General features: G+C 49.4%; 1 protein-coding gene and 1 pseudogene across 1 annotated transcript; both read right to left on the reverse strand.

The window, feature by feature from the left end:
- Window positions 1-2345: 2345 nt before the first annotated feature.
- On the reverse strand, window positions 2346-12728 carry FMOD (fibromodulin). Its single transcript, XM_012459423.2, has 3 exons — window positions 12391-12728; window positions 8679-9664; window positions 2346-4173 (listed from the first exon to the last, which is right to left on the reverse strand). The coding sequence occupies exons 2-3, from the start codon at window positions 9655-9657 to the stop codon at window positions 4022-4024; spliced, it is 1131 nt and encodes a 376-aa protein (XP_012314846.1). The 5' UTR covers window positions 9658-9664; window positions 12391-12728; the 3' UTR covers window positions 2346-4021.
- A 2059-nt stretch (window positions 12729-14787) lies between these two features.
- On the reverse strand, window positions 14788-18639 carry LOC105721923 (small EDRK-rich factor 2-like; annotated as a pseudogene).
- Window positions 18640-18952: the final 313 nt, after the last annotated feature.

An 18952-nucleotide genomic window follows, 5' to 3' on the forward strand; every position in this document is an offset into this window, starting at 1 on the left:
AAAGCGGGATGCGGTTTAAAGGTTTCGGAAGAGGCTCGTGATGAGAGGTGAGATGCTGCCCACTAGTGGTCAGAGGCAGAACTGTGAGATTGAGTATAGACACAGGGCAGGTCCTGGGACATGGGGTTTGGGATGGTGGTAGTTAAGTTTCTTGGTACCTGGGTCTAAAATAAGAGAATAAAGGCAGTAAGTGGTTGACCCCTGCCTCCTGCTTCAGCACGATCAATTGAAACTCTCCCTTTCTCTGTGTGCTGCAGCCATTTTCGCTGTCTAGCGTTTCAGAAGCTTCCTTGTGCATGACGGTGTGTATGCATGCTGCTATCTTTGCCTGGACCGACCCTTCCATCTCCTCGTCTGGATTACTGTGCTCCCCATCCATACCTCAGAGTATCTAGGCCAGGCTCCTTGATGATCTTCGTGTAGACCTACGCTCGTCTTTGCAGCCCTTTCTCAGTCTGGAACTGCATGACCCTCAGTGTGATTTTTGTTGCTGTCATTGTTCAGGGACTATCACTGCACTGGATGACAAACTCCCAAGGGCAGGGGCTGTTTGCTTTTGTTCTCTGCAGTGTCCCCAGTTCCTGCTCAGTGGCACTCAATAAACATGTGCTGATGAAAAGTGAATTTTGAATTGGAAATTCACAGAGGAACTGTGAATGCTCCCAGAATGGATTTGGGTCCACCTCCAAAAAAAGTAAGATGATCTTTCTCCATTTATGACAGCCCATGACCCACAAGCTTCCCACATACACCTAGTAATACGATAATACAAGAGCCTCAGGACAGCACAGTGACAGGCTGAATCAGACGGCTGGCCAGGGTCAGATCCTGGCCTTGATGCGTCCTTCCTGGGTGACCTCTGCCTCTTTGTTTCCAGTTTCCTCATTTGTAAAATAGTGAAAATAATAGTGCCCGCAGCGTAAAACGATGAATACTAAATAGGTAAAGCCCTTAGCATGTAAGTTTGATCAAATGGCAGCTTAAAGAAAAAGAGTTAACTGAGCCTGAGGGACAGTCTTTTTTTTTTTTTTTGAGTCGGAGTTTCGCTCTTGTTGCCCAGGCTGGGGTGCAGTGGCGCAATCTCGGCTCACCACAACCTCCGCCTCCCAGGTTCAAGCGATTTTCCTGCCTCAGCCTCCCAAGTAGCTGGGATTACAGGCATGCGCCACCACGTCCAGCTAATTTTGTATTTTTAGTAGAGATGGGGTTTCTCCACGTTGGTCAGGCTGGTCTCTAGCTCTTGACCTCATGTGGTCCGCCCGCTTTGGCCTCCCAAAGTGCTGGAATTACAGGCCTGAGCCACCGCGCCCGGCCGGGACAGTCTATTCTTGCTACTCTCTTTCTCAGAAAGCCCTGGATTTAGAAACAAGGGAAGCCTTGCCGCAGGGCTGCCTCCCATTCTTCTCCCTGCTCTGTCTTGGTTATGCTCATGGGAGCTGCTAAGAAGCAAAAACGGAGAGGCAGAGGATTCCTCCTTAGAGTTGGAGAGTGCCTTCCCTGTCTCCTCCACATGGCATCTTCCTGTACTGGAGATCCAGGGCCGAGGGGCCTCACCTGCTGTCCTTGAAGAGAGGACTGTGGTTAGAGCTATGATTTCTTTCTGGTAGTTTCACACACTCACATTCCTGCCTGACTCTCACATCAGAGAATTATAGTCCAATTAGTTTACTCTGGCTTAAAATGGAGTTGTGACATTTACAGTATGCTTGGTACAGAATTCAGTGCCCAATAAAATATCAGTTGTTAGTTCCCTATCAGAAAATAGTGGATTGTTCCGAAAGCACAAGGCTAGCCTGCCCTCCTAACTCACATGACATTTGCTAAGCACCTATCACAACATCTGACACTTAAAGGCTTTCAAGATATGAGCAGAGGATGAATGAAAAAATATATGGGGAGGCTAAAGGCTTGTTTTCCTCTTCCAGGGCCAATGGGCTTTGGTAGGCTCGGCTGCCCTCAGATCTGCACAGTTGTCACTAGAGGGCAGGAGCAGTTAAGCCAACAATATCCAGGACCAGCCAGATCCAGAATTACTGGGTTGGCAAGAGAGGAAAAACCCAGGTATTCCATATCTTTTGGGGACCATATGGAAGGGAATGTGTAGACAGAATTGAAGTTAGACTTAAAGAAGGACTTCTAGAACATAGATTGCTAACTAGAGCTTTTATACAGGTAATCTTTTTTTTTTTTTTTTTTTTTTTTTTTGCCTCTTAGCTTCATCTGCCCAAACAGAATAGATGAGAAAGAGGGCTCATCTGTCCACGGCCTGTGTGACCTGTGACCTGACTAGGTCCTCCTAAAGTAACCCTCCTGCAGCCTACTTTAAACGACTCCACTCTTGCAGATGCAATCATAAAATAACTTTATTGGTCAGGTTAGCCACCACTCATGCTTTTCCTGTGATAAGGATCCTTTACAGAGGCATGACGGTGCTCACATGCAGGTGCTTTCTGAAGAGCCCGGGGGCGGGCAGCCTTGCCCTCGCATCAGAGCTCCTTTGTTGAAATGAGCTGGTTTGGCTTTTGTGGATTCCAGGTCTGGAGCCAAGAACCTAGTCCAAGGATTCCCTCTTCCCTTCCCAGGGGAGGTGCTTCAAAGCATACAGAGTATCAGGGATGTGATGGCATCTGGGCAGAGCCCAGACTGGGGCTAACTCTCCTCCACCAGTCCTTGCCCCTGACTGCCCAGATGGCTTCATCCCAACAGTGCCCCAAAGAGCAGGTGGGCTAAGCCCCAGGCAACATTGCCTTTTGAAATGGGAAGAATTAAATGCTCCCCAGCCAAACTATAAAGCAAAAGCCATCTTCACTAATGAGGATACAGCTCAGACATGTGAAAGTAGAGGGTGTTATTCCCAGCACAGGTGAGATTTGGCTGCCTGACCTGGGCTTCGTGGACCCCAGCCAGAGCTGGTCCAGGCCTTTTCAACTACAGCCTTAAGACAAACCAGGTAATATACATTAACCACATCCTCCTTCTTTGGGTTAGCAAGTCCAGGGCTGGCTGGAGTCTCTCTCTACCATCAGGATGTAGAACCTTCCTGCTTGGATAAAAGGAGAGGATGAACTATGTTTCTCACGCTTTAAAAACCATGTGACCTCTACCTTTGTGGATAAAGACCCAGGTAGGGTGCTGTTTGGAATGTGGAAAGTGCTGGGTAAGAAAGGAACTACTGGGGCTGCTCCCTCAGCTCAGCCAATTTGAGGCGTGCTTGCCCATTGCAGATGCCGACGATAAACAAAGTCTGGCCTTTCCTCCTCTGAAGTCTTATCCACCTTCAAAGAGCCATCCAGCTGCTAAAATATAGCCCTGTACATTGATCTAAGCCTGAGGTTGGCTGTCTCCTCCCACATCAGGCCATGAATATTATCATGCTGGTGACCTCCAATCTGGTGGTTTTCCTGGGGTGAGATTAAGGAGGTATAGAAGTGACTCCTGGTGTCCTTTCACCCTCTCTCCACAGGTTGCTGGGCAGATGCCCACATGCCTTAGAGTCTCCTGACTCTGCTTCAGGCATAGAAGGGGCATCTGTGGAGGAAAGTGGAGTGGATGAGGTGGATTTCAGAAGAGGCAGCTGGGCAAGAGGTATATTTTGAGAAGCAACGAATGGGAGCCCAGAGTAACTGCACGACTAGTCAAGTGCTGCTCACAGACAGCCAGGGGTTATTAGAAAAGTATGGTTATATACTATTGTCCAGGCAACTTTCAAAGTTCCATGACTTCAGATCATTGGGAAGAACTTAAGAGCAGTGAGATTTATGGGGTTGAACATCCAGGGATCCTTCCATCTACCACCACTTCTGTCCCTGGAAAAGAGTGAGCTTCTGCCTATGTCCTCAGCAGAAGCCTGCCTGTCCCTGATCCCCGCCCCCCCAACCCCGCCTACAGGGAAGAAGACTACAGAGGGAGCCCGTGGACTTCTGTCACGTGGTCCATCCTGGACCTTCCAGCAAAAGCCAAACCAAACCATCAAGCCGAATGCCACGGGGGCTCTCCGCCCAGTGCCCGGCGCCAGGGCTGCTCAGATCTCGATGAGGCTGGCCAGGCGCAGGCAGAGGGGCGCGTCGGCAGGCATGGCGCTGCGCTTGATCTCGTTCCCGTCCAGGCGCAGCACCTGTAGCTTGGAGAAGTTCACGACGTCCACCACGGTGCAGAAGCTGCTGATGGAGAACTCTGTGGGGACAAGAGGAGCGTGGGTGGGGGGAGAAGCCCAGGTTAGGAGCCTGAGGACACAGGGGGGTTAGCCTCCGAAGCACCTTAGATAAAGCGGTGGAACTTGGCGGGGGAGGGCCCATGTTTTCCAGGATGAAGTCATACCTACTGGCGCCACTAGGGGCAGAACTAGGGGCAGGGTGAGGACTGTGCCTGCACCTGCAATTCACCTCCTAACCACCAACCTGAACTTGACTCTGCAGGCCCAGGAATGTCTTTTTTTCTTTTTTTTTTTTTTTGGTGAGGGGTCGTGGGGGTGCGGCTGCGGGCAGCAGTGGGAAGCAGAGGGTAGCCAAAGACCAACCGTAGGCGCCTTGAAGTACTTGACTGCTTTTGGAGAGGGAGGGCTTTGCTGAATTGCTGTGAGAGAGAAGACTGCGGAAATGGAAGGACTTAAATATCTCCTGCTACTTTGCAGATAGAAAAAGTGGCAGGAAATTAAAGAGAGAAAGCCTGGGCCGAGAGACAAGTGTCTTTGTGTGCCAGGGCTTTGAGGGGGTTACACATCTCCATTCTAAATCCTGCCAGAGCAGTGAGCAAGTCTCTGAGTTTAGAGGAGGCTGGGGACCCATAGAGCGCTGGGGCTGCCATGAACCTCAAAAGTCAAATAAATAATTTCTCTGCCTCCTGCATTTAATATGATTACAATCTACTCCTTTTTTTTTAAAACCTCAGAAGAAAGTCTCCTAAGATTTTCCCCTAAACCACAGAATTCTAATAGAGACAATAGTTCTGTTCGGTCAGTTTTAGCATAAATCTTCCTTTGCCGTTAACCCTGTTTTCCCTCTGGTTGTCCTCTTGACAAATCAACCACTCTGCCTTCAATCTACTGAGTCAGTAACTTGAAAGGAAAAGCCAAGAACTCAGCTAAACTCAGCAGAGACAGCAAAAATCACCATTGAACGCTACGGAAGCCTCGCAGGGCTGTCTTTACCATGGTGAGTGAGGCTTTCAGGAAACTTGCTCCTCCTGTCATTCTCCGCAAAGGGGGTTTGAATGAAGTCACCTACTGGGTCTTGAGGGGAGGATTGTGCATGGACACATCCCTAGCAGCCGTAACACTTAGGTAGATCCAGAGCCGGGGCTTGCTGCTGTTGTTCCAGAGGCATCCCTCAGCTTGCAGCCACGGTCAGGAGCAGTGCGTCAGTCTGGGGCCAGACAGGAGGAGCAGGAGGGCGGCTTTTCTAACTCTATTCTTAGGAGTGACCGTGAGGGCTCCGACAGTTCCAAGAAAGACAATATACAGAGCTTAAAGAGGCTGATGAAAAGAAGTGTTTTTAAATTAGTATTTCCAGTGGGTTTCAGTCTCCAGAACTGACCAAGGTGAGATGAGGTGAGGTTGCCACAAATTAACTTGTACTGCGAACATAAGACTGAAAATCTAGGCCCAAAGAAAATTAGACGCGGAGAAGAGTCGGGGAAACTGGGAAGCATGCGTCTTTGGAAACACTCCTCGTGGGGTAGAATTTCTGGAATGCTTTTGGATGTTTCCTTTCTGGTCCCCAGGACTAGATGAAGTGGCCTCTGAGTGCGCAGGCTGGGGGCAGAGCCTAGACTGGGGCTGGGTCTATGTTATCTGTGTACAAGCAGAACAGTGGGGCAAGGAGAAGCAGCAAAGTGGCTCAGCTTCACGATCACTTCCAGCCCTATTTAGGACGGAGATACAGGCTCCGTGATAGATTCTCTCCCAGCCTGGAGCCCTCAGACTCTCTGCTAAAATTCTGGATCCCAGCTGTGGATAGGTAAAAATGGGACATACTTGTGGGGAGCTAGCCACACAGTGTGTATGGATTCTAGCCACACACTGGGTACTGTGAGCGCCCCCGTCTGTCTTCCCCAAGCCCAGGAATAGGACAGGCTTCTGCGTGGAGGCGCTGGAGGACATTTTTCTAGCCCAAATTAAATACTGACATAAGTCTTTCCAAATTCCTACTGGTGTACCCGCCCTGCTCCACTGGATCTCAAAGCTTCCAAATCACATTCCGAGCTGTGTGCTTGCCAGGCTGGAAAAACTGAGGGAGATAATGATGGAAGAGGGAAGTGGCGGGATGAGGACCACGTTTGATTCCCCTGTGCGCCCCTGAGCTCCTGTTCTTCTTATAACTCCTCTCTCCGAAGGTTGTTTCAATCCCAGCTCCACCCCCTCCATCCCCAAGTCCCTGACTGGTCTGCAGGGGGATGTCCCTCATGTTTGCTGCAGGAGATGGCGCTGAGCTTAGGGAGCTGTTTTCCTGCTAGCGGTCTACATCAGAGAGCTATTCCTCACCATTCTCAGTCGGAGGTGCCCGGCTCTAGGTTCTATAGGTCAGGGTTCTAATCAACATAGTCTGGGGTACCTCAGGAGATGCCTTTACCTTCTCTGTGTCTCTCTTTTCCCAAAACAACAAAATCTGCCTGTCAACTTCAAAGTGTCAATGAGAAGAAAGGCTGACAATAATAGCTACCATTGGTTTTTAAATTCTGCACCAGGCCCTGGACAAAACACTTTAGGTATATTAATTGACAGGTTAAAGGAAAATAAAGTATTGGTGTTATTTTGTTGAAAAAGAAACCTGAGAGAGACTAAATGATCCTAGTCATGGGGCTTGGACTTAAATTGCTCAAGAATTGATTTGGAGGTAGACACTGAAAATTTGGGGGTCGTTTGACTGAATGGAGGATTTTTTTGCCAAACCTTGGGAAACTGCACTAATTTTATTTTCTGACAAGCATCTGGAAGAGGCGGTCCACCTCCCATGTAAGTGGCTGATGTGGTTCTGCATGAAGGCAGAACGGTGATGTGGCGAAGCCTTTCCCACCCTAGCTTTCTTTGACTGTAAGGGTAGGTGCTAATAGATTCTTTCCTATGACAGCTGCTCTTTGCTGTCATATTTTCAGGGTCAAACTTGGATGAAGCACAGCATACAGTGTGACATTTCCGATGTGACTGCTCCCGGCTTCAGTGTGCATGGCAGGTAAGTAGTGGGAACTGCTGGTGGGATGATAGACAGCCACAAGGAAATGTCAACTGTCTGTAGCATGCAACATCTTCAAGCTGTCTTAAAGGAACCCCCAACCCCCACCTTGGGAATAGGAAGAGCCCAAAGAAAGAGTGGTTTTAATAAAAAAGAGTTTAGGCTGTACATGATGGTGTCAGGCACTTCAAATTAAACGGCCAGACAGTTGCCTCTTTGCCTTGTTCATCAGACTGTCAATTCCCAAACTGCCCTCTGGGGCTGGTGCCTCTCTCACTCAGAGGGCTGTCCAGCTTGTTAACATCTTGCTCAATGACTGATCTGTTCCCTGAGCGCAGGGAGAGAAAGGAATGAGAGGGAGAGGATGACGACTCAGTCCCTCTCGGCGCTTTGATGGTGCTGTTCCATCTCAGCAGGCTCCACTTCAAAGCCCTTTGCCAGTGGTCGTTAAGGAGTTCTCCCTTCTCCAGATGGAAGAGGACTTTGCTGACAGAGGAAGGCAGGTTAAGTGCTGGCTCGGTACCTTCCAGCTGGGATTAAGACATCAGAGGCCCTGGGGTAATGTAAGCATGCTCTGAACACAACATCCTAAGACAAAAGGGAGCTGAAAAGCAGCTAGGTAATTCCATCTGAAATGAATGTTTCCTAGAGTCAGGGGGGCAGCCCTTTTTGTTCCTTTGGGCATTGCAGGGCAGTGCTTATGAAACAGGAAGCTCCGTGTCCTAGACTTGGTGGTGGTCAGGCTCATGTTACCCTAGGAACGATCTCAGCCGTGCCCCAGGGGCTCCTTGTACTCCAGGAAGAACGGAACTGACCAGAACAAGTGCCGCGTTCAGCTCTGAGAGGCTGCACATTTGTGTCCACCAGCCGTTATGTTTGAAAAACAAATAAGCACCAAAACACAAGACCAGACTGTGAACGCAGGAGCAGATCAAGTGGAAACAGAGCGCTCATCCTCTTCCGGGATGGTGAGTAAGTACGGGGAGCACGGTTTCTTAGCAACCCGCGGTTCTCCCAAGACAGACTTTAGAAGTTAAACTTAAATCTCCCTCCCTATGAGTGATGCCCTCCTAAACTTCTCTGAACTCATCTCTTCCTGCTCCTCAACACACGACCCCTTCCTCTCAGACACACACATCTCCCAGCTGTCCCCTACATTTACAGGTGACCTGTGACAAACTGGCTCCTTTGTGGCAAGTCTCTGCCCCAGAATGGCTTCATCCTGCATCCCTCCAACCCATGCCCACTTATCTCAAGACCTAGAATGAAACTTACCTCTCCTGGAAAGTCTTCTTCTGCACCAACCCACTCCCCACTGAATTGTCATAGCACTGCTATTTAGTGTAAGCGTATTCTCTTTTGCACAGGGGTATGGCTTGGTTGTCAGGTTGCTTCATTTGTGCTGTCTGGTTCCCCTACTTCTATTTCTTTTGTATTGCCACTAGCACTCAGAATCGTGTCTTTCAAGCGAAATAGACAGCCAGTCCCCGCCTCCCTTTGCCAAGGTCTCACCATTGATCCTATTGCCTTGGAGGTAGAGGTTCTCCAGATTGGTGCTGACGGGGGGTATCTTCTGCAGCTGGTTGTAGGAGAGGTCTAGCTCAAGGAGGCTGCTGGAATTGAAGGTGTTGGAGGCCAGGCCATTGTTGGTTAGACTGTTATGGGACAGCCGCACATACAGCAGCTTGGGCGCCCCCCGGAAGTAGCTATCGGGGACGGTGTAGACGTTGTTGTGCTCCATGTACAGCTGCTCAAGAGCTGAGGGCAGTCCATCGGGCACCCTCCGAAGGTGGTTATAACTCAGGTCCAGCAAGATCAGCGACCGGAGGCCCCTCATGGAACTGCCCACTTCCTGGATCTCATTGTGTTGGAGGTACAAGGCCGTGAGGTTCTCCAGCCCCTCCAGAGCATTGTTGGGGACTCTCGAGATCTGGTTGTGGTCGAGATGGAGCTCTCTCAGGGATCGAGGCAGGGGACCGGGCATCCGGGTCAGGTTGTTGTGGTCCAGGTACAGCCTCTCCAGGTGCTTCAGCTTGGAGAAGATCTTCCTGCCCACCTTATCGCTGGTGATCTGGTTGCCGTGGAGAGCGATCCAGAGCAGCCCCGTGGCATTGTCAAAGACGCCTTCCTGGATGGAGGAGATCTGGTTGTTCTGGAAGTACACGTACTTCATGCGGGAGGGAACGAAGGGCAGGTACTTGAGGTTGCGGTTGTCACAGTACATGGCCGTGGGAAAGTTGGGTGGGCAGTCGCACTCCTGGGGGCAGTCGCGGGGATCTGGAGGGGATGGAGATCCGTAGGCATAGGCTGGCCCTTCGTCCACCCCATAGGGGTAAGGATCGTAAGGCTCATACGGGTAAGGCTCATAGGGATCGTAGTAGGTGGACTGCTGGCTGCGGAGGTACTGGAACCACCAGTGAGGGTCGTCGTCATACTGGGCCTGGGAGAGGCAGAAGAGCCCTGCCAGCAGCAGGAGGGAAGTCCACTGCATTTTGTCTCTGCAAGAAGCAGGAGAGAACAGAGCAAGCCAGCATGAGTGAGACTGTCCAGGCAGTGAGGCAGCGTAGGCAAGCCTTAGGCTTTGAGCTATGCAGAGCTGACTTCAGTGTCAAACATCTGAGAGCAGGAGCCTTGCTCCCGTTTCTTCGATGCCTCCTCCCAGTCTGGTTCTGTACTTGGTCTAGCTGGACAATAGCTATTTGGGTTGAGCTAAGTTCATTTTCCCCTGGTCAGAGTTACAGAAAGAGAGTCTTTGAATGGGGAGGAGTGCATTTTTTGGAGGGGCAGGTCTCTAGGAGCCTCTAGCACCCTCAAAGTCCTGGGGAAGCTGAAAAGCGCACAGCAGTCCCTGTGTTTGTGGGGTGGTGGTAGGGACAGTAGAGGGATGCTCATTAGACCTGAACCCAAATCCAGTTTGGATGTTCCAGGGAAATAGTATTTTTCTAAGAGTCCAAGGAAGAAGCCCTTAGACTTCCCATGTCTATGGGAGACCTCCAGAAGCAGCTTGAAACATCGAAGGGAAAGAGCTGAACTACTGGAAAATGTTTTGGTCTCTTGGGCAGGCTGGGAGTTTCTGGTCTTGGGTGTTTGGGGAGGAATGTGGTCCCTCTGCAGCCACCACAAGGCTCGGGTTGCCCTCCAAAGCACCATCATCTGTAACAGTCTGCTGAGTGAGGAAACTCACTGGTTAGCAGTTTGTGGCTACACATGCAACTTGGCTGGGACAGGGCCTCCGTGCAGCAGTTACAAATCCCTTGCAGACCGGAGACCCCGGCGCTGGGGCGGCACCTGTCTTCTAAAGCAGGTACTCAGTGTGTGGAGTCTGCGTTACTCTGCTTCTCTCTTTCATGGTGCCGAGTGAGGTGTTAGCCCTCCTCATGCTCCATCACGGGCATCATGCAAGAGCCACGCGGCGCCAAGAGGATGAATGAGGGACACCAAAAGAAGGACTAGAAATTGGAAACTCTTGTGTATGCCTAAGGGAAAGCGGCTTGACGTGGGATCCTGACATTCCCCTCTCCTGTCCCTCCTACCCCTGCTCCCAGCAGTGACACCTGGATGACTGAGCTCTGTGTCTAGGTCCCCACATTGCTGGTGGCCTGTTGCTTTTGAGCCTGTTATGCTAATGAGATAGGAACAGGGCAGGCTGAGGAGGAAATATGGGGTCATCTGAGAGGGAAGCTGAAGGTATGGAAGGTGAGAGACGGGTGGCCTGCGTACCCTACCCTGGATGGCTAGAGCCAATGCAGGACATACTCCTGTGGGCAGTGGGCATCTTCCTGAGTGCCACCCTTGGACAGAGAAACCTTAGACGCTTTCGTGGCCATACAGTCCTCACACTGCTGTTGGGCCTACTGGAGTTGGCAACTGTAAACAGGAGACAGGAAGGAGTATAAAAGTCAACATCATCAGATCCAGTGAACTGATGGGAAGGACCCCAATGTGACACTCGACAGAGTCACCTCCCGGCCACTGTCCATCCCAGACCTCTCTGTCCCCTCAAAACAGTTTCCTTGGGCCCACTTCATCCTATCAGCTCCTGGGCTGCAGAGGAGCAGGCACCCTGGCTCATCCACAGGCAGCCTCAGCCCTCAGACAAAGAGCCACAGTGTTTTGGAGAAGCAGACCTTCTGCCCACTGCCTGGGCACGCTGGCTGGTCCCTGGCTCCGGCCAGGAGAGAAAACGAATGGAGCGGCCCGCTGCCAACAGAGCATTTTTCCATGCACAGCCCTGGGCCGCTGCAGGACCAAGGTGGCTGTCTGGAGGGCTGGCACAGTGAGCTTCTGTCTCCATTTTTCCTTCTTTCAGACTGGGCACCTTGGCAAGCAAGAGCCACCTTCCCCTTCAGACTCAGCTTTCTAGGGTCTGTGCACCCTGCCCACTTCAGCCTCTTCTGAGAGCCATGGCTGCTGGAAGGGTTTGATGGGGAGCTTATGCCTCTCCTTACCCCACCGCATCGCTTAGCAATGTCACTTCAGGGCTGCATACTCTTAAATTGCTTCCCATAACGCTAGAGACTCTCCTGTGCTCAGAGTTTCTGTAAGGTTGAACGTTTCCAGGACTGCCACTCTATGAGTTGGGGAAGTTCACTCAGGAGCTACTGCTGTCCTCTCATTTCTCCACTCTAGAGAAAGCTCTCCCTCCTATCCGTGGAGAAGGTCAAACCAGAGGTGATCCCCCCCACCTGGATTGTACCCCCACCTCAATCCACAGCTCCCTGGGCATGGCCAGTTCTCAACACTTCTTTTTATTCTCTCCCTTCCACTCCGAACACACACACACATGCGCGAGCGCGCGCGCACACACAAACACACACACTCACCCCAAAACATCCCCCCTCTCACATAATAGCATTTATGTACCAAACCCTTCTGTAGGATTGCAGGAACATCCAGGACTTGGAAAAGCCTTCAGAACGCCCACATTCCCAGCGTGGTGGGATTTATGAGTAGCAGGGAAGAGGCTTCCCTACTTTTTCATGCCTGAGAATTGAAGGTCCCCTCAGCACCCATAAAGGAACTGTAACGGAAAGGTAAAGTCCCGGATCCCCTCCCTTCCATACCCTCTTTGCCACTCTCAAGCATCCCTGGGGTCATGGCCCAGATGTGGAGAAGGAGGAATGAATCCTCCCTGCCTACCCCTCTCCCCTTCCCCTACCACTTTGCCTTTATTTCTTTTAAGAAATTGCAAGGGACAAACCCGAAGTAAAATGACTATACTTACCTTGAGTTGAACCTTTCAGAGAGTGACCACGTCCCTCTGTCTGGCCTCCTTGGATTGGAGAATGTGTGAGAGAGAGAGGAAGAGAGAGAGGAGTGAGAGAGTCTACTGAGAGTGTGCGCGTCTGTGCCAGACCAGGGTCCCGCCCCAAATTCCTAATCAAATATAGTGAAGAGGGGCTGAAGAGCCTAGATCCTGGCTTTTTCGGCTCTGCTGCAGGGGCGGAGCTCACACTCAACCACGCAAATCCTTCTGTCCGCCTGACGCTATAAAAACTACCTTTTTTCCACTCACTTATCTTCCCTGAAGCATTGGCAGCCCTGGGTCTCTTTCTGCTGAATGAGTTAGTGGCGCCCTAGAAGTTATTTGTATAGTCTCTTGTGAAGCGCCTGGATTTCTCATTAAAGCCACAAAGGCAGATGCAGGGATGGGGAGGGCCAGGGTTTGGTAAGAGGCATCTTAACTCTTTAAGCAACCCACATGTCTCCCCTAGAGAGCCAGAACTCACCCTTCTCAGCTCCCCCTATAGGCAGGTCATCAGCCTAGTGGGTAAGGGAGCATGCATGACAAGGGACAGCCGGCTCTGGTTCTAGTCTACCCCTAAGCAGTGTAGACATTTTCTGGGCTGCAACTCCTGTCCGCCTCCACCACTAGAACTAAAGGAAAGGCAGGGACTCCAACATTTGTTGATCACTGCTTCTGTGCCGGCATCATCCACTTCCACTTTAGTAATGCTCACAACAGCTTCAGACTTAATAACACCTTGCTGGTTTGTAGCAAGGACTGTATCAGGTGATGTGCGTGAGGCTCCTGACCTGACACATAGCTGAGACTTACCATTGATAGGGATCAGCACTGTCCTACCCATTTTATAGCCATAGCATTCCTGAGCCAGGGGAAGACAAGGTCAGACAATGGGGCAGGAGCTATATACCACGAAGGGACTTTTGGGCAATGGAAATGATTTGACTTTTTTTGTTGTTGCTCGTTTGTTTGTTTTTTGAGATGGAGTCTTGCTTTGTCACCCAGGCTGGAGTGCAGTGATGCGATCTCGGCTCACTGCAACCTCTGTGTCCTGGGTTCAAGCAATTCTCCTGTTTCAGCCTCCATAGTAGCTGGAACTACAGGCGCTCGCCGCCACGCCCGGCTAATTTTTTGTATTCTTGGTAGAGACAGGGTTTCACCATATTGGCCAGGCTGCTCTCGAACTCCTGACTTCAGGTGATCCACCCACCTCGGCCTCCGAAAGTGCTGGGATTACAGGCATGAGCCACTGTGTCCGGCCTATTCTAAATGTTTAAAAAACAACATGTTTTTGCAACAAGATCATCTTGATGTCAAGAGCAAAACAAAAACAAAAACAAAAAACCACATTTCAAGCAGGAAAAGCCTTGGGGTCTGATTTGCATGGATCTGATTTGCATGGGGTCTGATTTGCATGGGATCTGATTTGCATGGGGTCTGATTTGCATTTTAAAAGCATGTAGGAGGGGCTGCTGTGTGGACAAGAGGAGGCCAGGGTGGAAGCAGGGAGGCTCCAGCCCAGCCTCGCGGAGAGGTGATGGCAGCTTGGGCTGGTGCAGTGGAAGAGCGGATCTTATATTTTAGACAGGGAAATGACAAGTCTTGCGGAGTTAGGAAAAGATGAGGATGAGTCCTGGGATTTTAGTTTGAGCAACTGGGTGGGTGGTGGTAACATTTCCTGATATGGGAAAGGTGGCGTGCGACCGAGTTGGGTAGAAAACCAAAGTTATGGTTTGGATATGCTAAGTGAGAGCTGCCTGTTAGCCATTCCAGCGGAGATGCATGCAGACAGTTGGACATATGAATCTGAATTTGGAGTTTAGGGGCTAGAAGGAAATATTTGAGGGCCATTATAATGTGGATCACACAGAATCTTGGTAACTCAGATAAACTCACATTTCCTAAATGTTCTCTCTGCCAGTATGTTAACTGGCTTACGCCAACATCACAGAAACACCTTTATCTTAAAAAAACACCAACTGAGAAACGCTGAGATGACTTGGATTTGAAGACTTTAGAAGAGTCGAGGCAGATGGCCCTTCTGGGTTCTTCAATAGGTTTGAGCTGTCGACTTGGCGTGTGGGCTGTCAGAAAGGCCCTGCCAGGGACCACTCTTCTCAGAATTTAGGAAGAGATTTCAAAAAGACGAAACCTAATGAATGAGCCGTTTCTGACCATCTACTACAGACGAAGTGGTTTACTTATGTTATCTCATTTCATGATCACAGTAGACATTTTGCATTGGAATTAGTTTTTTTTTTTTCAAAGCTACTTTTAATACTTTGGGGTGAGCCCCATAGGAGTAAAAAAACACCGAGAAGGGGTAAACTCCCTGCCACCCAGCCTCCGGGAGTGGCCAGGGGAAAGGAGGCTACCTTAGAGGGAGGAGGCACAAAAGAGACTCGCCGTGGACTCAGGGCAAGAGGAAGCCATGGGTGCTGGGAGCTGCGGGCACTGCAGGAGGAAACGCGAGCGTGGTGGGGCTGGCTCCAGGCGCACAGGCGAAGGGCAGAGGGTTGGACACGAAGCCACAAAGCTACTTGGTTCCTCCTTCTTCTCGTTTGCCTTTTTCTGCTTCTGCTGCTTGCTCTCTGAGTCTCTCTGCTTGCAGCAGCAGCGGAAAGCCCGTCACCTTGGCGCTTCCCCGTATGAGTCTCTCTGCTTTTTCATATTCTTCTGGCCGGCAAGCTCACGCTGGTTACCGCTGGTCATGGTGAGGGCCGTGGCTCCGACCTGCCTCTGTTGTATCACCTCATTCTGTCAGGATTAAGTTATTTTTCAAAATTTTTGACCCTGCGTTCAGCCAAGGAATTATGGTTTTAGTGATATAAAGTGACTAGCTGGTAAGTGGTAAAACAAGGATTTGAACCTTAGTCTACATGACTTGAAAGCCTACATGCTTTCCTCTAACTCTAGCACAGAGGTTTGGCAGAGTGGAGGGGGTGATGACTACGCTGCTGTCAGGGCTGGCCTCAACTAAGATGAAGCTCAGTTGATTACGGTTGCCCAATCTGCTTGAATCTGGGGGCAGGGGAGTGTAAAGGTGAGAGGGGGCCGGGGTACAGGGGTTCTCTTCCTCAGCCCACACATATTTCATTTCCATTTAATACATTTGAGCATCTGCTGTATGTCAGGGCATGATCCTAAGTGTTGGGGACAGAAAGAAGGCCTCAGTATAATGCCTGCTCATAATACAGCAGATCCGAATGCAGCAAACTCTGACCTTATGAGTGAAGCAGAATGGCCTTACTGTGAACATGCTTATGAATAATGCACAGATAACTTTCTAGTCATTTTTGAGTCCAGAAAGCAGTCACTTTTCAATGGAGGACACTGATCTTGGCAACTGAGCCTGGGAAACACTTTTAAATGAGCCTAGATAACCTGGACAGATTCGCCATTGGGTACAGATGTTTATTTTTTAAAATTTCAGCATGCTGACTAATTCTGCATTTACTAACAAAGAAAGTAAGAGGATTCAGGGGACCAGATAGTGACCGGATTCTTTCCAGCCAGGCACCACCAAAGAAACAGTATCTCCATGGGGTTTGTTGGCCATTTCTAAAACGGTGGGATGTGCACCAGGTCTTTAGCTATCCATCCTGTTTCAAGGCTGGCCTGGGATGAAGGATGGATGGAAGGGATGATTGGGACCAGGTCTGGAGGCAGAGTTCCAGTGAACCACCCACTGTTCAAAAGTTCCTTTTTCTAACCTTTAGTGGCGGATTTTACCTCCATTTTGACCACTGCTCCTTTGTTTGCCTGGTTCCTGGATCTAGGCCCTCAGAGCTTGTCTTCAACATGGGAAGCCAAGAATGAGATACTGATGTCCACCAGATTGCTCGCCAAGGGAGTCCACATGTGAAGGAGGTCCATTTGGGACACCAGTACCTTCTAGGGGTGTCTAGCCAGCACTACGCCGTCACTAGACTACAAATAAACTAAAGAGACAGACAATGTCATACATTTCCGTAGCCCCTGTCCCAGCTGGGCACACAGTGTGTAGCACTTAGTAGGCAATCAGTAAAGGGTTATGAGAGGCATTGGATTTTTGGCTGCCCACAGAGTCTGTTTGTCTGTCTTCAGTACTCAATGCTGGTTGGAAAAACTACCACTAACCAGGCCAGGAAAACCTTTAGACTTTCCAGGGTGTTCAGGCCACTGCTATTTCCTCTCTACCCAGAAAAGTACAGGTTAAGCCACAATCACTAGGCAAAGCTCATCGCCTCTGACGTTTGACCCACCCTGTCTGGGAGAAACGAAGTCCCTTCTGACTCAAGTTCCCACCAGCAAAGAGACAGTGACATTCCTGTGGCCACCAATTCCTTCCTCCTCATCCCTCACAAGACTCAGCAACCCTTGCTTTTATGACCCAGCCCCTGATACTAGATAACTCAGGGAAGGTGGAGGGCAGGAGGGTAAAACTGAAAATCCACCCAACCAGATTTCTTGAAATGGATATACAGAGGTCAACAGAAAGATGACCATGGCAATATTATTCAATCCAGACCCTGCTGTTGGCCCATCCTGAAAACTTTTGATGCCAGTGAGGGAGTTTTTTCCTAGTCTGATGTTTTGATGGAAACTTTTGGCTACATTGGTACCCAACAATGGTGCCCCAAAGCTTCCAAGGGAGATGTTTTTCCCTATTCCCTTGGCACCAAAGGGTCATTAGAAGCCCTCATCATGGAGAGTCTCCTCTTTCCAGAAGGATGAGAGCCATGAAGATGTTGGAGCTGGAGAAAGACTTGTTTTCTTTGAACTGCAACAGGAGAAAGACCTCAACTTCCAAGTTCTAGAAGATGCCTGAGGACTTTAGAATTTCCTTTTAGCAATAAGCTGTTTAAAAAGAAGACAGAGAACAACCTCTCTCTTTTAGTGGTAGCGTCTCTTATGTTTACTGTGTGTTTATTGAATGCTTGATATTGTTAACATGATGATGACATGATGGATTCCAGAAGACTACTTTCTAGAAGGTATGAGTGTATTTGGAAAGGTGGGTCATTCTGGGAGAGATACCTGAATAAGGAAGAAGGCAGAGGGGATAACCTAAAACCTGAATCCTGGAGGGTTTGGCCATTCAGTGACTCTGTACAAGATGTTCACCTTTTTTCTGCAAATGAGTCAGGAATTAATGGTGTCCCTCAGACTGTGCAGAGGGCTGTTGGAAGAAACCAACATAAGACAGACCAGTTCCCAGGATGCTATTAAGGAAATTACATGACTGCAGGGTAGAACAGGTCCAGATATTAGCTCTAAACTACCAGACCTAGATATTAGCTCTAAAATAGTTTAGCTCTAAGTTAGCTAAAACACCAGCTACCATTTCTCAGATTCTCACCACAACCCTGAGATAGGTATTATCATACACTACTTTTACAGATGAGGAATAAAGTTCAAAAAAGCTAATTAATTTGTTCAAGATTGCATAGCAATTAAATAGCCGAGCTGGGATTCTAAACTTAAGTCTGACTGTTCCCAGAGTTTGAGTTTCTAACCACAGTGCTATATAGAGTTTCCAGTGAAGAGGAAAAAGCCTGGGCTTGGAATGTAGTTATATACTCAAATTCCAGCCCTACCACCTACCATCTCTGTGACTTTGGACAATTGTTTAAGCATCAGTGAGACTCAGTGTCCTCATTCATAAAATGGGGGCAATAACCGTAACCTTGTTAGCAGTTGGGAGGACAAAATGAGGTAAAGAAAAAAGGCTCCGAGTAGAGAGACTGCCACATGACGGCCCTTCAGCAGCAGCCACTCTTGGTTATTTTAATAGATTGGAAGCTTATTGTGCCTTCATAAGTTAGCACAGTGCTGGCCCGTAGTAGGCCCGTTCTAACCCTTAGTTGGATAAATGAAAAGTGAAGACGTTAGATTTCACTAAAGTCTAGTAAATCTACTTTGGGTAACTTGAACCAGAGAGAAGCTAGCCACGGGTAGAGTAGGACTTTTGGTGACTGGAATCATCAAACCCCCCAAGTAGAGGAAGAGAGAGGGCAGAGTTGGTGTAGAACTGTCTACAGCTATGGAAAAAGATCTTCAGGGGATAGACAGGAAAATACCTTCCTTACACAGGGTATATTAGTCGATTCCCATGTTCCTATGAAGAAATACCCGAGACTGGGTAATTTATAAAGAAAAGACTCACAGTTTAATTGACTCACAGTTCCACATGGCTGGGAAGGCCTCAGGAAACGTATAATCATGGCAGAAGAGGGAGCAAACGTGTCCTTCTTCACCTGGCGGCAGGAGAGAGAAGTCCTGTGTAAAGCGGGAAAAGCCTCTTATAAAACCATCAGATCTCACAAGAACTCACTCACGATCATAAGAACAGCACGAGAGGAACGCCCTATGATTTAATCACCTCCCATGTGGTCCCTCCCACGACATGTGGGGATTAAGATTTGGGTGGGGACGCACAGCCAGACCATATCACAGTGGGTCATGGAAAAGGTCAGCATTCAAGAGCTGACCCGGAAGAGATGTCTTGAGTCTTAGCAGTTTAAGAATCAAGTTTGGAGTTGGGGGAAGAGTTGACCAA

This window comes from Aotus nancymaae, unplaced genomic scaffold, assembly GCF_030222135.1.
Source record: "Aotus nancymaae isolate 86718 unplaced genomic scaffold, 86718_ANA_hifiasm-v0.15.2.pri h1tg000039l, whole genome shotgun sequence".
Lineage (NCBI taxonomy): Eukaryota > Metazoa > Chordata > Mammalia > Primates > Aotidae > Aotus > Aotus nancymaae.